Raw genomic sequence first — 19,837 nt, 5'->3', positions numbered from 1 at the left:
AAGTACTCTTTTCGGATGAAAGCAAATTTAGCAGGGCATTCGGAAATCAAGGTGCCAGAATCTGGAGGAGTACTGGGGAGAAGGAAATGCCAAAATGCCTGAAGCATCCTGGGCCTCCATAACACCTCAGCAGTGCCACAGGCTGATTGCCTCCATGCCACGCCGCATTGAAGCAGTAATTTCTGCAAAAGCATTCCCGACCAAGTATTGAGTGCATAACTGAATATTGTTATTATTAGAAGGTTGACTTTTTTGTATTAAAAACACTTTTCTATTATTGGTCGGATGGAATATGCTAATTTTGAGATAGGAATTTTGGGTTTTCATGAGCTGAGAATCCAAAATCAGCCAAAATCATCAGTATTAAAACAATAAAAGACCTGAAATGTATATTAGTTGGTGTGCAATGAATCTATATATGAAAGTTTAATTTTTATCATTAATTTATGGAAAATAATGAACTTTTATCACAATATGCAAACTTTTTGAGAAGGACCTGTATATTTTCTTTACATCATGTGGATGGCAGGGTGTTTGTGCGTTGCTTACCTGGGAAACACACGGCACCAGGATGCACTATGGGAAGAAGGCAAGCCGGCAGAGGCTGTTTGACGCTTTGGGCAATGTTCTGCTGGGAAACCTTGGGTCCTGTCATTCATGTAGCACTTTCATGACACTAAACATTGTTGCAGATCTTGTACACCCTTTAAGGGAAACTGTATTCCCTGGTGGCTGTGGCAAAAATGGTCCAGGAATGGTTTGAAGAGCACAACAACAAATTTGAGGTGTTGACTTGGCCTCCAAATTTCCCAGATCTCAATCCAAACGAACATCTGTAGGATGTGCTGAACAAGCAAGTCTGATCCATGGAGCCCCCACCTTACAACTTACAGGACTTAAAGGATCTTCTGCTAACATCTTGGAGCCAGAGATACCACAGCACACCTTCAGGGGTCTAGTAGAGCCTCCATGGACGGGACTTGTTTGTTCAGCACATCCCACAGATGCCCGATTAGTTTGAGATCTGGGGAAAATTGCCCAAAGCATCACAGTTACTCTGCTGGCTCGCCTTCTTCCCATAGTGCATCCTGGTGCCATGTGTTCCTCAGTTAAGCAACGCAACAAAAAAAAAAAAGTGAATTCATAGGACCAGGCTGCCTTCTTTCATTGCTCCATGGTCCAGTTCTGATGCTCACGTGCCCACTGTTGGTGCTTTGGGCAATGGACAGGGGTCAGCATGGGGATGCTATGCTATGCAGCCCCATAGCAACAAACTGTGATGTACTGTGTATTCTGACACCTTTCTGTCATAACCACCATTAACTTCTTGAGCAATCTGAGCTAGACTAAGCCAGACTTCACTCCCCATGTGCACCAATGAGCCTTGGCCACCTATGACCCTGTTGCCAGGGGTGTCCAAGGTTCATTGATGCACAAGGGAATTGAAGTCTGGCTTGTGTGGTCCGATCAAACAGGCAAGCTACTGTAGGTCAAAGAGATGTTGATTATAAATATATATATATATATATATATATATATATATATATATATATATATATATATATATATATATAAAAATCAATATCTATTTTTCTAGTAGACTTTAACAATCTATTAAATCATCAATAATCATTAGATCACTCTTTGTCCTAGGCTGAGGCCTTCTTAAGTAAATATGCTTAAGTCCTTATATGACATCCCTTACATTTTTTATTATGTGGTAAGAAAATACACATGTAAAGTGATAAGGCTGTTGTAGGTTTAAATGTGACTCACGAAGCCTTATTATTATTGACACAATACAACGGCCCGAAATGACATTGATACACTGACTGAACAAATCACCACACCCAAAATAACCACCAATTACATGCAATTTAACAAAGCCTGCTACTGTAATTATATAGATAAAATGCACAATGGGTAGCTAAAAAACGAATGAGAAATGTTAAATAGCACGTGAAAGGGTAAATAAGAGATTATTTGAAATACTTTTCGCTTCTGCTGAAAACATCACTTTTGAAATAACAGATAATGACATGTGAAAAGCTGTGGGAGACCTGAACTGTAAACACAAAGAGAAGAACTCATTGGCGTCTTTCTAAATTAATCTCTATTATAGAGTACAATGACAATTTACCCAGAACAGTGCAAGGTTTTGTTTATTTATGTACTTGGTGCTGTTTAGTTTAATTGCTCAGTCTTTTTCATTTCACAAGGACAACTGTTAGTTGTTTTTTCATGTGTTCTTTTACCTTGACATCTTGTTAACATGAATCTGGAGACGCTCAATTAAGAAAGACAGAAACAGCCAGAATTGCCTAGACATCTTTTCATTAAGATAAGACAATAACAGTGAAAAGAACAGTGGGCAGATTTTTCCCGCACATAAACAAGTCTATTTTAACAATAGTTTACACAAGTTTGCAATCATAATCCAAGAACATGTCAGTGCTTGCCTGAGGCAAAGCAACCCAGTTCCCTCGAGTCTCTGCTGCCAACACCTCTTATACAACAAATCTATTCAGAAACCTTTTCTAACATGGACACTCAAAGCAGTCGAGCCATTGAAGGCTGCGATATTAACACATCAGAAGGACTGGCATAATAAAACACGTTTTTATTTATTTATTTAAAATACTGTATCGGCTCAGTTTCATGTTCATACACTGCCCAGTCAAAAAAAAAAAAAAAAACAGTTCCTGTTTGGATTTACATGGACAAATGCTTCAAATCTACGATTGGACCATTATTGCAGTGATTATTATGTTTCTAGGACATTCCATGACGACAATGTCAAGATTCACTGCAGGTTCAAATTGTAAAAGATTGGTTGGAAGGGGGCATGAAGAATCATTTTCACACATGAATTGGCACCTCTTAAATTCAGACCTTAAATTCATTGAACGTCTTTGGGATGTACTGGAAGAGACTTTACAGAGTTCTTGACTTTTGCAGAAATACATATTTTGATGTTATCTACATACATTTTTTGTCAAGATAGTGGACCTTATCAAGTGAACTCATTCAATCCCATAATGCACCGCAATAACGAGTGTACAAATGATAGCTCCATCTGAAATCGTCTTTTACTTATTTTGAATGAGTTATACAATGTCATCTGGATGTACATTCGCCATGTTGCCCTTAACGCTTGACCAACCAGCGTCATTTGCGTCGCATCACCGGCATTTTCACATATCCTCTCTTGGCCTCATAAGGCAGAGGTTTCCAAACCTGTCCCGGAGGACCCCCAGCACTGGACATTTTGTATGTCTCCCAGGTCTTGCCATCTTTAATAATGAGCTGATGAGTTGGATCAGGTGTGTCTAAAGAGGAAAACATGCAAAATGTGCAGTGCTAGGACAGGTTTGGGAACCACTGGGATAAAGTAGGTCATCCGGGTTTTGTCTACTCTTTTAAGAGTACTATGAATTTATACTTTTGTCACATACCGTTTTTTTGCCTATAATATATGGAAGTGTGCGCTTGCAGTCATACTCGCAACTGCTAGAGAATACCCATAACTACTTTACTACTCAATGCTCCTATGTTTATGCACTTGGATAGGTTAAATGGGTTAAATGACAAATTCTGAATATGGGTTGCCATGGCCTTCAGGTCACCTCACTCTCACTCAGGGAGTTCACCCAAAATTGAACATTCTGTCATTGTTTAGTCACACTCAGGGTGTTCCAAACCAGTATGATTTTTTCTTCTTCTGCTAAACACAAAAGAAGACATTTTAAAGAATGTCGGTCACTGAACAGTCAAAATTTCTAAAATATTACGGGGAAAATACTATGGAGGTCAATGGTGCCCCATAACTGCTTGGTTTGATTCAACCTTGCTTATTTTATGTTCTACATAGCAGAAAAAAAGTATAGAAGTTTGAAACAACTTGAGGGTGAGTAAATTATGACAGAGTTTTAATTTTTGGGTGAACTATTCCTTTAAGGCACTGTGAAGGAGGGACTGGCTGTCATCAGCCACCACCAGTGCGCTGACTTTGGTTCTGCAAAATGTTGTATATTTTGTTCAGCTGAGTTCTTACAATATCCCAAATGTTTCCAACTATTTCTAAATTGTTAGAAAATTGCTATTTTAACCAAGAAACTGGGATGTCTAAGCATATCGTCTGAGGTAACGCTTAGTTAGTTGCCTGTCAATTCAATTCAACGCGTCATATCTGCGTTACCCTCGGTTTCCGGTTTTATTTGGTAGAAACGCTTTACTCTTAGCAGTGTGAAGAAGTGTCACAGCAGCCGTCAAGCGAACTCATAATGTAACTCTGTAACATCATAACATAATTTTCAACACACTTAAATGTATCTAATATGATAAACAGAGCAGCTTTACCTCATAGGCTCTTACTCATGACCGGAAATGTGGAAATGGCGCCCGCGACAGAGTCCCGTCCGGTCATGATAAAAGTTGCGCACAAAAACTATTCTCGTTGCTTCATAAAATTATTGTAGAGCCACTGTAGTGAGATGGGCTTTGTACCAACGTCTTTAGTGCCTTTTATGGGTCTTGAGAGGAGAAATGACATTGGTGTCAATGAATGAAGGCCTGTCTGAGCCATCAGATTTTAACAAAAATGTCTTCATTAGTGTTCCGAAGATTAACGGAGGTCGGTGTCGAACGACATTAGGGTGAGTAATTTATGACAGAATTTTCATTTTGGGTAAACTAACCCTTTAAATCATGATGGTTTGATAACAGTTTACTAATTGTGACAGACATTTATTAGTCTACTCATAGTTAATTTAGTTGCATTGACAAAATGGTGATGATTTAGGCCATTATTTGTGGATGCAGAACCTACAACCTTTTGGTTACCACACCAGATCTTTAACCATTATGCCACTAACTTGATATACTGTTAATTCTCTCTGATCAATATACCAATTTGGTTATCAACTTTCAGTGATAGTACCGAAACACAAAACAATGGCCACTAGATGCCAGTAAAACACAAATTCATCATTCATTCTTTTACCTATATTGTGGGGATCAGCAAGTGTCCTTTTTTTAATATCAAAATATTAAAAAAGGTTTGTGTGATGTTTATTATTATGGAAATATAATTAGTCCCCAACATGATGGAAAAACAAATGTGTTTGTTGATGATTTGTCAGTAGATTTAGATGAACGCATTTCATCATCAAGCCATTTATTGTGCACATATATTAAAAAAAAAGATTAATATTCTATTTGAATTATATTCCATTTTAATTATGTTTTTAATACTCAATCATACACAATCAATCAATTAAACAAAGGAGAAAGAAAGAGAAACTAGAGACTTTCATTTACTATTGTTCATAATCCTTAGATGCAATTACTGATATTCACATAAACTCCATAGTCATTTAGTCATAGGTAAATATGATAAATAGCTAATCTATGTTCAAAGTTTATATCCTGCTCTCTGAACTTGATCAATATCTTTGTAAATCCCATTCATTAATAAAAAGATTACATTAGGTCTTACTTATTCATGTAAAAAAAAAAAAAATTGTGAAGGATTCCATATTGCACCTAAACACAAGCAAAGAGTGAACCTCTTATGTGCATTTCGCCAGGTTTATTTTTACTTCTATTTCCTCCTTAGATTGTCAAAATAACGAACAGCATCATAATAATTATTTCCATGGTAAAAACCCTGAACTGTAACAGTTAAACCTGATTCAACATGCAAATAAACCCCTTAAAAGTAGTTCACAAGGAACGTGTTGTCTATCAGTATATCTCTCTCCTCATTTTTTCCTCCATCTGTCACTCCTTCATCCACCCCTTCCCTCCCTCCATTCCCTTGCCAAACAGGATCGGTAGGATCACTCAAAGCAATTTTCTCAGAAGTGAGGAATGTCTGCATGTGTATGTGTGGATATGTTGTGTGTGTGAGACCCAAAATACTTGCTGTGGCCTGTATGGAAAGGTTTGTCCCCCCCCCTCAAAAAAAATCCCTGACTAAAGCCTCGGCTTGTGCTGCCCTGACTTAATTGCCTTTAGGGAAGAAAGTGAGAAGGGTGATGCGAAAAACAAAGAGCAGCGAAATGACTGGTTTGTCCTCCTAATGTGAATAAATCTCACAGATGTTGCCTGGCCTCCCTGGAAACGTAGTCAAGCCTGAGGAGCAGGGAGAAGAGGAGCAGACAGTTGATGTGTCACAGACTGTGTTGGTGCTGACTTACCTGTCTGTCAGACCTGTAAAGGTGGGAATGTGTAGGTTTGGTTGAATTTCTTTTTGAACTGTAATCCTTCGGAAGTGAGTCAGAAGCATGAACACTTAATTACTGGAATAATGCAGGGAGTGCTCCACAACACAAAAAAGGTCAAGTCTGCATCAATCAGAAGCTTCTAACTATGAAGCTTCTGTCCAAAGAGTTAATAAAAATAACCAAGGACATGCTTGCATTGCTAGGTAAGTTTGGACATGCAAGTCTAAAAAGTAACCGCAAGTCAATTTTATGCTTTGGCATTTATTATTCAGAATTGATTTTAATTCTTCTATAATTCTTCAATATCTTAATTTTGGGCAGAAGAGAGAATGATGCTGAGTTTCTCGCAGGATTCAGGGAATCGCAGTTTCTCTGTATCAGTTGACAGAGGAAGTTGATGATCATGGTACCAACAAAACCTGATTGGATTGGATTGGTTTTGTCAACTCAAAACTAATCCTGTAACCCTGAGTTTGTTCAACTGCCATCATGGCCCCCAGGATGCTAGATTTGCTTTTAAACAACAAAAAATAAACAACAAAATAGTATATTGTGTAATGTACATTTTAGATGAAATACTAACAATTAATTTTGCTCTGTCATTGAATAGAGTTTCAAATAAAGCCACATGAAGCATTGAACAACTCTGACAGCCGGATCTCACGAAAAATACGTATAAATCGTACGAGTGTGCAATGTCGTGGAATGTATACGCCACATGATACGCTGTTTTTCATGTCCATATGATATGCACTTTATGGCATATTATACGAACCCCCCGCCCCACTACCCTAAACCTACCCAAGAGAGCGTGTCATATATACGCCATAAAGTGCGTATCATATGCACGCCAAAATGAGTTTTGGCGTATACATTCCATGACATTGCACACTCGTACTATTTATACGCATTTATGTGTGATCGGGTTGACTCTGAGCATGAATCAGTATGCTTAAATGAATCATTGCGTTAATGATTCAGTTGCTGCTTCCCAATTCAGAGGCTGAATCTTTCGAAGGTCGCATTCAAAGGCCGATTGCGTCACAGCTGAGTGACGAAGGCTGTCCCAATTGGAAAGCTCCAAATGCTGCCTCCAAATGCATCCTTTGTTCCCCATGTGATAAAGCACACAACAGATGGATCCTTCCCTAGAATTAATTGGTGAGAGAGAGAACTCTGATGTTCAGGTTAGCGAACAAGTGCACGAGAAGAAAAACGAAAGTGATGAAAGAGAGCAAAGAAATCAAGGCGGTACAGAGAGAAGTCTGTTATAATTGTATGTAATTTTACCTGAGTATTCGAATGCAGTAATATTTTCATAATAACATGAGCTGATTGAAATGAAGAAAGTGATATGTGTGATTGATACTCAGAATTGTAAGCAAGCGCTGCTTTGTTTACGGTATATATGCAGTTTTAGTTTTAGTTTCCCTCTTTGAATGGCAAAAATAGGCTATATTGATCCTGCTGATATAGACAGTTAAAAAATTAAATGGTTCAAATGTTGACTCATACTACTAAGATGTGATTATATATGTACTGTAAAAAATAAAAATGAAAAGTTACCTGATTACCTTAAAATGTTGAGCTCATTGAAATTAAAAATTTGAGTTAATACAATGAACATTTTTGAGAATCGACAACCTTTATTAAAATATTATTAAAAGGTTTTGTAAGTATACTGGGTGAATGTGTGTTTTATTTGTGACGACGCAGTGAAACATGCCAAATATTGCTATTTTCATGATTTATTAAATTTTTTATGTGGTTCAGATAAAATGATATTTTGACTTTCTTATTACACCATTTTCCTTCATTGTATCAACTCAAATTTTTTATTTTAATAAACTCAAAATTTTAAGTTACTTACTTTTTAGAAGGTTACTTACTAGAAGATATCCTTCTAGCCCTACTGGGATGTTCATATTTACGAAGGGAGAAGTCCTGTTTACGACTCTTGGTTCGATAATTCTCTTTGTTTTGGTTGGAGCAAGATTCCAAGAAAACACAGCAAGACTTGTTAACTCTGCTTATAGAAAATGAAGAACAAAGAATGCACATCAGGTTAGTTTTAATCTTGTACGTTTTTAATTCATCTGAAGCCATGGTAAACATTGTTACATGTTAGGCTAATTGTTATATTACAATGCTAGCTTACTTTGTAAAAGATAAAGCATGACATTGTCGCTGCTAATGCCGTATTTGCGTGCTATCGGAAATGTGATAATTCCCACTTCTTAAGTCGTGATAATGAGCTCATCGCATTAAATTTTTGAAGTGCGAAAGGCGTTGATGTGCAATTTTTACCTAGGAAACTCCGAGAGCGCGTGAAGGCAGCATTAATACCAGTTATATTACCCAGTTACAGAAGTTGCATCCATTGATTCTACCATGTTTCTCACTGACACGCCCCCAACTCAGATCGGGGTTTAAAGAAAATCCCGAACTTTTCACTGGTATTTACGACTTTGTGGTGGCGTTCATGTGCATGCAACTCGTAAATACGATCTTTACAACATGACTTGAACTCACCATTTATTCTCTTCAGAATTTTACATGAAGATAATAAACACTACAAAATCATGCATACAAAAAAAGAACAATAAAAACAAAATGATTAACAACATAATCTCAGAATAAAATCGGGTATATAAAATTGGGTATTTTAAAAGTCGCTAAAATCGGGTATAAAAATATCCCCATAAAATATGTAAAGCTCACAAAAGTGTTCAAATTTAGGCCTAATGCGTTCTTATTCAAAGAGTCTCTTATGCACCCTTACCTCGGTCAACAAAACCATGACGTTCTTTTTTAAGTTTTTTAAGACAACTTGCATTTATTAATGTGAAATTTAGGTTGCTATAGTGAAAAAGAATAGTAAACACTGTTGCAAGGGTGTTTCTAATCCAATGGCTCACAAACAAATTTAACATTTGATGCGATCTTTCTTTATTTTATTCCTATTTTGGAAAATTATGGAAACACTAGTGATGTAGGGTCCTCCAACCTAACTTTAGTTTTTGCATTGCAATGGAAAATGTGAATTATATATATATTTTTTCTATTTTAGTTCTCTTGTTTAGGGTACCACCCTAGTCCTGGAATGAATATAAAGTGTATGGCTATGACTGATGTCAGAAGGGATCTGTTTCAACACATGCTTTGACATGGATAATAGGGTGCGGCCTTTTAAAAATGTTCTTCTCCTCTAAAAACCTCATGAAAACAAATCCATTTTAAATGCTCATTCAAACCGTTATTATTGTTGAAGGATGATATTCTGATTTCAGAGCCTCCTACGCAGACCCTCTCCCTTTGACTTATAAGTACACTCCACGACAAGCCACAGTATGTGTAGCCTGAGGGATGGGGTTCAATTACAGCAGTGCTGACATGATAACAGAGCAAAAAGTGACTGCACAAATACATGTTTAGATATTCAGCTGCAGAAAGGGAAGGGTGATGATACTTATAGCTTTATACATTTATTTAATAATTAAGAGATGAATATTCCATCAGAGTTGACAAGTTATTCAAAATATGAATGAATAGTACTTTCATCATTTTGTGGGGCTCAAAAATGGGATTAAATCTCATTCGCATACCTTGACTCATGGCATACTTCACACTGCTAACAGTAATGTCACATGCATAGAGTTTTATGACAATAAAGTCTCACATTGTGCAATCAGAAGTCAAAGATTTCTACATCAACTCAAATATTTGTCATTTTTCCATAAAAATAATGCAAGACCACATTTTCTGAGCTATTGTAACAATGCTCGATAACAATTGTCTCACTGTCAGGTTTTTCAAGTTTCTATTTTTATTTCTCTGAATTAATTATAAAGGAGCGACATCTGAGACACAGACACTAAAGGGAAACATAAACAATCTCCATTAAGTCTCCAGAACTATGAAAGAGCAACAAAATGTTCTTCAAGGTTCTATCCGTAACATAACTACATCAGTTTACATGAACTGCAATGAGAAATAGCATTTATTAATCTTAAAAAATGTTATTTCAACATTTATTAAAATATTAAAACAAACAAAATATAATTGAATGGACCTAAGCTAACAGGAACTAACAATGCATTATTATCATTAAATAGTTAACAATAATTGAATAGTTAAAGGGTTAGTTCACCCAAAAATGAGAAATTCTGTCATTTAATTACTCATCCTCATGTCGTTCCAAACCCATAAGACCTTCGTTCATCTTCGGAACTTCCGATTTTGTGCACTTTCAAGGCCCAGAAAGGTAAAAACATCGTAAAAGTCCTCCATGTGACTCCAGTTGTTAATTTTATGAAGCGACCAGTATACTTTTTGTGCAAAAACAAAACAAAATAACAACTTTATTCAACAATTTCTTCTAGCCTGTGTCAGACGCTTACACTGTTGACATAAAAAGTGCAAAAGAGCAACTTATTGCAAAGTGTTTTTACTAATGTTGGTAAGTAGATGGCATAAAATAACACAATGAAGCGATGCAATCAAATCAAGCAATGCAATCAAAATAATGTTAATAGTATTGTTAATATTGCCGGTTATATATTGTGCGGACCTGCTCTGTTAGACAATGATGTCATCTATACTAACTTTTCATGTGACTTAAAGCTGCCTTGAGGTGTCCACATTCCAGAAGGACATCATGTTACTGCAACACCTTGAGATCTGAGCCACTGAACATGAGTCATTTTGTTCTCTGAGAAACACTAGACTCTCCCCTGTATGAGGCCAGTCAAGCCTGCAAAAGAGTGTAAGGCAGGGCTTTTGGCAGCAGGACTTCTTTGAACTCTGTTCAATGGCTTTTACAGTACCTTTGTGCCAGACAATCTTCATTCAAACCTGTTTCTCAGCTTCTTGAACCTGATCTTGTGATTGACAAGTTTTGCATCTGATCTAACTGGCAGTTGATGTATATATATTTTTTTAGCATGCTTGCAAGTTGTTTTCCAACTGTTTCCTATTTATCATAAACAATCTAAGAAGGTCAAATCTATTTGCAGTTTAGCTTCTGGCAAGGTATGCTTAAACACAACTTGAATCTGGCCTCTAAAATGATGACACAAAGGTTTTTATAATGTCTAATTATACTCTCCTATAACGATTATTTACATAAACACACAGCATTCTGCTCTATTGGTTTCTGCTGCAGTAAAAAATTAACAACTGTATGACTTTTGCATGTGTCCAAGCGTTATAAGAAGACCTTTTGATGACTGAAAGTCAGTCTACTTCATTAACCTGTTTTTTCTGTGCTTACAAAATATATATTACAAGTAAAATACTGATGTTGGTTACTTCAGTAGTTTTATCCATAACATTGTCAACTTACATTTTTAAGAGTATAGCTGCTTTTGGTTGCTTTTACCATATTTAAAAAGTGTACATGATTTTCTGTGGGGTAGTGAAATAGCAGTTTAACCATCATGAAGTGATTAAAAGTGAAAAGTGGCAGAGCAAGTTATTACTAGAAGTTTGATTACTACTTTTCTTGGGAATAATGTACACTACTGTTACATTTGGGGTCAGCAAGATGTTTTAATGTTTTTAGCTTATGCTTACATGCATTTATTAGATCAGAAATACAGTCAAAATAGTCATATTGTGAAATTTTACAATTTAAGTCTTCAGTATCACATGATCCTTCAGAAATCATTCTAATTTGCAGATTTGGTGATCAAGAAACATCCATTTTGAACACAGCTGGGCTGCTAAATATTTAGTGGATGCATTTTTCAATATTTTTTGGTGAATAGAAAGTTCAAAGGAACATCAAATATTTCGTATCAATGTCAAATTTAAGGTATTCTTGCTAAATAAAATTATTAATTTATTAAAAATGCTGATCCCAAATGTTGACCCCAATTATTAATTATTATTATTTTTTTATCATTAAAAAACTACAATGAATGCATTTAAAAAAATGTGTTTATTACAATTATGTACAATAGTATAAAAGCTTGAAATCTACACAGGGATTGAAATGAATAGCAATAGCCCATAGAGATGCCAAACAGTTACCCACCTCTTTTTTCAAGCATTTGTTTTCTACTAAAACATGAAACTTTCTGACCTAGTATTTTTGCTCAGTGCTCCTTTTAGGTTACAAGATCTTGGTACACCGTCTAATATAAATATGCACGTATTATCAGAAGAAAGCTTCCAACAGACAATGAAATGTTATTAGCAATAATCAGTGCAATCACAGTCGACAAATAAAAACCAGTGGCACCCACAAAACCAATGAAAAAGCTAACTCCAACAATGCTTAGCTACCATGAAATGATCTGAAAATGGTCAGACATTGAATATCTCCCTTTTAAAGTTTGCTCATTGAGTGTTAACAACCATTGCAACACATCAATTGGCTATCTCACAAAAGCAGCCTCCCTTTGGCTTAAAGTCCGTTTTGTCATATGTACATCTTATTTCTTTCTCTTCTTCATTTTTCAGACCATAAGTTGGGTGTGGTTGTGGAAGGACTGACTGAATCTTTGCGGGCCCTTTTGGGTGAGTGGATGAAGGTTGGACTGCTGGGTGGAGATGAAGAAGACGAAGAAGAGGATGAATGGCAGGAGGAGGACGAAGCTTTGAGCTGGAGCCATTTATCACCTAGCGCTTTGGCAAAGTGGTCATCTACAGACACGCTGATGGAGGCGGCTCTGTGGTAGTTCATCCCGAGACTCCTCTGGAAATGCTCTTCAACGTGATCATAACTGTGCTGGGTAACAACTGTAGAGACAAGGTAAAATCAGATGATGAGGGTTAAAAACGATTAATTCAGAAAAATATCTGTACTGACATGTTAAAGGAAGCATGGCAAGTTTATTTGCATATTTTCACTTACTTGTGGATTGATCACAGCAGTCTTTTTTGGTTGACCTTGTTGCAGAAGAAACGCAAGTGATGACAGATGGCCGTATCTGAAAAAGACAGCAAATGTCAGCAAATCCTTGTAGCCGCACAGTTTTTCACCCATAATGCAGCTTTTGGAATAGCTAATGAATAAAATTGATGAAAAGGTGGGAAACTAAAAGGAAGAAAATGGACTGTTTCTATCTCAACCCTAATGCCACTAGCAGGTCAACAACAGCACTGGTGTGTTGAGACTTGTTGACAACATTCCTCCACCCATTGCTCACATTTTCTCCCTGAATCCGGCTGGATTGCATATCTGAGACAGGCAGAGGCCTGTCCATACTCTAAAGAGCCACTCTCTCAGGAACACAAAAGTGCCTTCCTGCATTCTGTTGTGTCTCATAGAGAGAGAGTGAGTGAGTGCGGATGAACAGACTGCGGTGGCCGCAGGATAGACTCTAAGAGGTGGATGGTATAATACACTGAACGTGTTCAGTCAGCACATACTGCTAAAGGAGGGGATGAGAGGACGGAACAGGCACACATTTTAATTATGTATTAAGAAGTAGCTTTGAATGCAGTTTAGCTAATGTCTGGTATCCACAGTACTTAGGGATGGTAATATTTAAAGACTTTGGTACAATGTTATTACACAGATAATGTAGTGATATACAGGATCTACACATATTATATCATATATTTCAATATTATTTTATTAAAAAATAATATGTATTATTACTTATATTTCAATGAATGTTAACAATTTGTATTATTATTATTATTATTATTATTTTTTTTTAAATCAATTATGTTTATTAATAATTACATTTAAATGGTACTCTCTGTCTGTCTCTCTCTCTCTCTCTCTCTCTCTCTCTCTCTCTCTCTCTCTCTCTCTCTCTCTCTCTCTCTCTCTATACACACACACATATATATATATATATATATATATATATATATACATAAATACATACATACACATAAAATTAACAAAATTAAATAGTTAATTCAATTAAAATATTCAATTTGTTCAATATTATTCAAATAATATGCATTATATATATATATATATATATATATGTGTGTGTGTGTGTGTGTGTGTGTGTGTGTGTGTGTGTGTGTGTGTGTGTGTGTGTGTGTGTGTGTGTGTGTGTGTGTGTGTGTGTGTGTGTGTGTGTGTGTGTGTGTGTGTGTTTTAATCAATTATGTTTCTTAATAGATATTTTTAAATGCTGCAGTATTATTTCACAGATAATGTTGATGTTAATATATAGGATCTACACATATATAAAAATTAATAAATATTGTTGCTTATATTAATGTCATATATTGTTATTTATTATTAACACATTTTATTACCATTTTTATTAATTATGTTTATTAATAATTATACTTAAATGGTACAATATTATTTCACAAATCATTTTAATGCTATTAAGATACTGATATGCATGATTTAATCATGTTAATATTATAGTTTATATTACTTAAAAATGTTATATTATTAAAAAATATTAGAAATTGTATCGTTATGTATATATTTTGTAATAAGTAGTAATTATGTTCTTGTTTAATAATAAATAAATTAGTAAGTAAAAAAAAAACATAATAAAAAAAAACATTACATTTTTAATATAAAACATCCCATAATCATTTAATAGTAGTAATAATCACCTGTATTTGTCTGAGTGTAGTGGCTTTGTTTAGGCTTTCTGCCTTCTCTGGTTCTGGGCGTGGTTTCTTGATTAGGGCTAGAGGCTCGTCCATGACCGGGGTGGAGTACACTGGGCTGGGGATCAGGTGAGTGGGGCTGGCCGTTGGGCTCCATGTGGATGTGGGGCTTTCAGGAATACTGAACCCAGATGATCTGCGGGCATTGTTGCCCAGGCTCTTGCTAAGCGCCCTCTCTCTTCTAAAAAAGAAAGTTACAAAAATGAAATGACCAAACTAACTCCTCTTCAGTAGCTCTTATTATACTGGTTATTGCTTCCATGTTGGAAGGTTCACACACGGTTGATTAGGCCTACCTCTCTTCAAGTGTCCGTCCTCTCTCTGAACTGTGTTTGCGCTTTATCGGATGTGTAGGGCGCATCCGCACCCTGTCGCTGGTCATGTGACGAAATCTGTCTTCACTCCTTAGATTGGGCTGTCCTGTGAAGAGATGAACGCAGGCCCATGATGTGACTTCAGATATGATAAATGACATCGCTGCAGGGTGCTCACACGGTCATTGCCAGTCACAGATTCCCTTACTTGTGAAAAGGTGTGGCAAACAAGTAAACAACTGACTCTTAATCCAAGGAATTGCATCACTCTGTGTGTATCTTAATTGTGGGAAAAAACGTTGTTGGGCCACCGTTAAATGTAAACTCCGTTAAGTGGCAGAGCAAGATCAACTGGCTCTGTGAGTATTACTACTGTAGAACTACCCAGCTGATTCACCACTAACGGTAAATGTCATTCAAATGTTGGAAAACACGAGCCAAAAAAAAAAAAAAAAAAAAACGACATCAGTGAACAAATGAATATCTCACTGACTTGTTGTTCATAATGCTTTCAGGGGCAAAACAGGCTTTGTAGGTTAAAGCATGTGGCTCACTGAATGTTTACCCAACATAACGATAGTAACAGACTAATCCAAACTGAAATACACATCACCATTCACATGCTAATATCTGCAACAGTGTCATGCAAAGATATTGACATTATAGACACAATCTGATACATGCTACAACTGATAATGATTCAATGCTCATTAAGAGCCCATTAATTTAACAATTCATAGTCTCAAAATTATGCTTTGCTGGGATTATTTTATTTTTTATTTTTTTGATAAACAGCAAAACAACTTAAGACTTTTCTAAGAGTATGGAATGAATGCATGTGCATCTCCAAAACAAACAAACAAAACACAAATCCTAGGTAATAAAATACTTAATGCATAATTATCACAATTTTGATAATGCATAATAAAATGTATGTTTTGAGATCTTGTTTTGAACTAGTTAAGACCTGCCTAGCATTGCATGGAAAATTTGAAACTACTTTTGACCATTAATATTGGCTTTCACATCATCCTCCAGAAAGGTTAGAGATTCCCTGCAACTTACGACTTAAAGTAACTCTAATGAATCATTACCACATTTAGTTAAGTTTTACACTTGAATGTTTGCTACACGTCAATCATTAGACGCTTAAACTGCTAAATATTTTAGGAAGTAGTAAAACCAAGATCATGGGCTGTGGATATCAAACCAACCACATATTAGACCAGTCGGGACCTGTGTCGATTAACATCTGAGGCATTTTACCACGGCATGAATGAAGTGTAGCGTTAGGCGCTATCAGACTTCAAGCGGATAGCGTTCACTAAATGCTCAAATGGCTTGGATGATGAGGGGGCATTGTTGGCAGAATACCTCTTGCACTTGCACACACTCAAAAATCTCCTAAGCAGTGGACTGTGACAAGGCAGGTTGACTCTACATGACAGTGGATGGGGGACTGGGTGTAAACCACACCTTAAACCTTGACTGATGACTGATTTTCAGTGCCTCAGGGAGGGATATTTTTCTAGGGGAGATTAAAGACAAAATAACAGACCCACATCCCTTTTCTTATAGCAGCCTAAAACACGAATCAAGCATGTCTTCATCTTAACTAACCTTCAAAAATAAAAGAGCATCATCCTTTTTGTCAGTAAGGGGGTTTCCAGCCTCTTATTTGAAACCTTTTATACATGTGTATGTTAATTTTTAAATACATTTAAGCTACAGGAATAAAATGAACATGTATAAATATCACCAAAGAATTAAAAAGAAAGGTTCTTGTTAAAAGTTTCCATTTAGAACTTTTAACCTCCATTGAACCTTTCCATTGCACAAATGTTTCTTGGTTCTTTTAATCATTCAAATGTTCTTTACAGTGAGAAAGAATGGTTTATTTTTTAGAAATGTCTCTGAAAGGTTCTCTTGGGAGCCAGAAATGGTGCTTCTATATATATATATATAGAAGCACCAGAAATGGTGCTTCTATATATATAGTGAAAACCCCCTTTTGTAACCTTTATTTTTATGAGTGCACATTTAAATTACTTGACAGCTCAAGAAATTATAAATTCCAGTTGCACAATACATTTTCTTCTACTGATCACTACTGTTTTAAATGCAGATAACATGCACACATCATGCAATTCTTAGTTTAAACTCATATTAAGAGATCAAATGTGATAATTACCCTCTAAGATGTACACTTTGAAGCCACTGCTCATCCGGGTAATGTAGTGGAAATTAGTGACCGCCATTCCTAATCTTCAGCGTTTTCTAAGCTCAATGCTTCAATGCTCCTTAACAAGTTGAGTTGTGAGCGCCAGAATTGTTCCTCACTCAGCTTTGAATTGTCACTGAGCTCAAGTGATCTGTGTTTTCCATGAACATGCCTCTCTTCCTTCTTATTGGCTGGTTGAAGGCCAACCTCTCTCTGCCTTTGTCTGCATGAGGCAACCTACCACCACAGGTGCCCTATGGGAGGAGAGACAAACCAAAAGCTGTGAATTGCCTCCTGTCTATCACCCCCACCCCACCATAACACCCTCAACATGGGCTAAAACTGACGGTTGAAATCAAATAGCAAGAAAAATGATTAAAAACGTACATTAGTTGAACACCATTTATGGTGAAACACAACAATAAAGGTGAGGAAAAAAAAAACATAAGCTTGCATGAGGCGTTCAGATTTCACAAAGATGTGTATTATAGCGACTTGTGGTTTAATTGAATTACTCTGGCAGGAAGGCCGCTCAAAATAAAACAATCAAGTCATATGTGGATCTACCCTCCGCTCCATGTATCAACACGCCAGTGCAGCCGGGCAGACAGATGAATGGCTTCCTTGTTATGCTATCACATCACTGTTCTTGAGAAACACATTTCCTGCCGTTATAAACTTAAAATTGCTTCTATGCTAAAATAAGTTACTTTATTAGACTACATTTACATACAGAAAGACTCCTATATGGGTACCGAAAATGATTAACTTTTGAATGCTGCATTTGTGATAAAAATACAGTAAAGCTGTGACATATTACTACAATTTAACAGTTTTTTATTTTAATATCTTTTTAAATTAATATGAATAATAATATGAATGTATTATTATTATTATTATTATTATGAATACATTTATTTCTGAAAAGTGGAATTTTCAGCATAATTACTCCAGTCTTTATAGTGTCACATGATCCAATCCTTCTAATATGCTGATTTGACTTTATCCTTCCTTGCTAAACTCACCAACCCCAAAAGTATTTATTTTGGTATCATATTTTAATCAAAAATTTCACTTTTTTTAGATTTTGAAAATATTTTGAATGGTTTAAGTCTAACACAAGGAAAACCGAAACATTTTAAATGTAATTAATGAAATCAAAATGAAAGCACATTTATGACAGTGATCTTTTTTTCTCCATTGAATTTTAAGATGCTCTTAGACTTTTGAACCCAACTGTGGGGTAATTTCTTTTGGAACTTCACCATCCCACTTTTCCTTCCCTGGATCTTTTTAGAATCCACAAACAAGTCTTGCTCTGTCTTTTGTTTCCTCTCTCGGAGTCAGCACCTGTCGACAGCCCCTCCCCTGGCCCTAATCTAAAATCTCACCCGACTGCATTTTTCAGAGTGTTTAGCCCACCTGAGCTGAGCTGCAGCCATTCCACCATCTTGCCCATACATGCAGTTATGTTGTGAGTTCCCAACCTTTATGCACTGGGCCTTTTCTTTCCACAGATCTGTTTCTCACATTTCTTTTTTTGGCAGAAAGACAAAGACTTCAGAGTGCTGAAGAAAGCTTTGTACAGCACAATCCTGCCTGAGCATGCTAAAGCCACAAATGCTTACATACATGACTGAAACACACTCCCTCTGGACACACAGTTAACCCCATTTGCATTACAAGAGAGCCATCATTGTGCTGCTGCTCTACATAAGGATAGCCTTTAAACATAACTGTTTTTTTCATTTTAAATTTTTTAAACCTTTTTTAACCTTTTAAAGAGGTTATACCGGTAATACACTTCCCGAAAAAACCCCATTTGAACAGCGCAATATACTTTCTCAAAACTCTTACTCATAGGTAATTTATTTTGTAACATCCTCTATGACTAGCCTACTGTGAATGATTGCCTCTCACAGTACCTGCGAATTAACACTGTAACGAACTACTGTAAATATTTACTCTACTTACTCCCTATTATTATTGGATTGCCACCTATTTTATAACCACTTTTTCCCAGGATGCCACACACAGATAGGCCAATGCATCTATTCTCCACAGACCAGTGAGAAAAGTTTCTCACAATTATTCAAGCGCTGAAATGTCCAGTTTGGTTAAACATGATATTGTTGACATGTTTTGAGAAAGGTTGTGTATATTTCTAAACATGGGGCTATACTTACGGACGAAGGTTACATTTTTTGACAATCTTTACAGAGCACGATTTCTCTGGTGGCTAATGGCGCATCATGTGGGAAGCAGTGGCCTCTCGCGGTAGAAATCAAGAATAGCAATCATTTTATGTCACCACGACGGCAGGGAAGCAACTCTTGAATTCATCCCGTCTCATCCATCCATCCATCCATCCATCCATCCACACACACACACACACACACACACACACACACACACACACACACACACACACACACACACACACACACACACACACACACGCACACACACGCACG

At 36.4% G+C, this 19,837-nt stretch overlaps 1 protein-coding gene across 1 annotated transcript; it reads right to left on the bottom strand.

Moving 5' to 3' along the window:
• Positions 1-11,820: 11,820 nt before the first annotated feature.
• Positions 11,821-17,617, bottom strand: vgll4l (vestigial like 4 like). Its single transcript, XM_067413551.1, has 5 exons — positions 17,334-17,617; positions 15,125-15,248; positions 14,772-15,009; positions 13,087-13,162; positions 11,821-12,971 (listed from the first exon to the last, which is right to left on the bottom strand). The coding sequence occupies exons 1-5, from the start codon at positions 17,398-17,400 to the stop codon at positions 12,682-12,684; spliced, it is 795 nt and encodes a 264-aa protein (XP_067269652.1). The 5' UTR covers positions 17,401-17,617; the 3' UTR covers positions 11,821-12,681.
• Between the last annotated feature and the right edge of the window lie 2,220 nt (positions 17,618-19,837).

Source organism: Pseudorasbora parva, chromosome 13 (assembly GCF_024679245.1).
Source record: "Pseudorasbora parva isolate DD20220531a chromosome 13, ASM2467924v1, whole genome shotgun sequence".
NCBI classification, from domain to species: Eukaryota; Metazoa; Chordata; class Actinopteri; order Cypriniformes; family Gobionidae; genus Pseudorasbora; species Pseudorasbora parva.
The sequence above is the reverse complement of the archived record's forward strand: the minus strand, read 5'-3'. Positions and strand labels throughout refer to the sequence as shown.

What these genes read in the sequence shown, in the direction of transcription:
- vgll4l (XM_067413551.1), bottom strand. Translation starts at nt 17,400, where the DNA reads ATGGCGGTCACTAATTTCCACTACATTACCCGGATGAGCAGTGGCTTC. An exon ending in CAAAGTGTACATCTTAGAGG is followed by an intron (nt 15,249 to 17,333) that starts GTAATTATCACA and finishes ATCTCTTCACAG; the next exon opens with GACAGCCCAATCTAAGGAGT. An exon ending in CTACACTCAGACAAATACAG is followed by an intron (nt 13,163 to 14,771) that starts GTGATTATTACT and finishes TGTCTTTTTCAG; the next exon opens with ATACGGCCATCTGTCATCAC.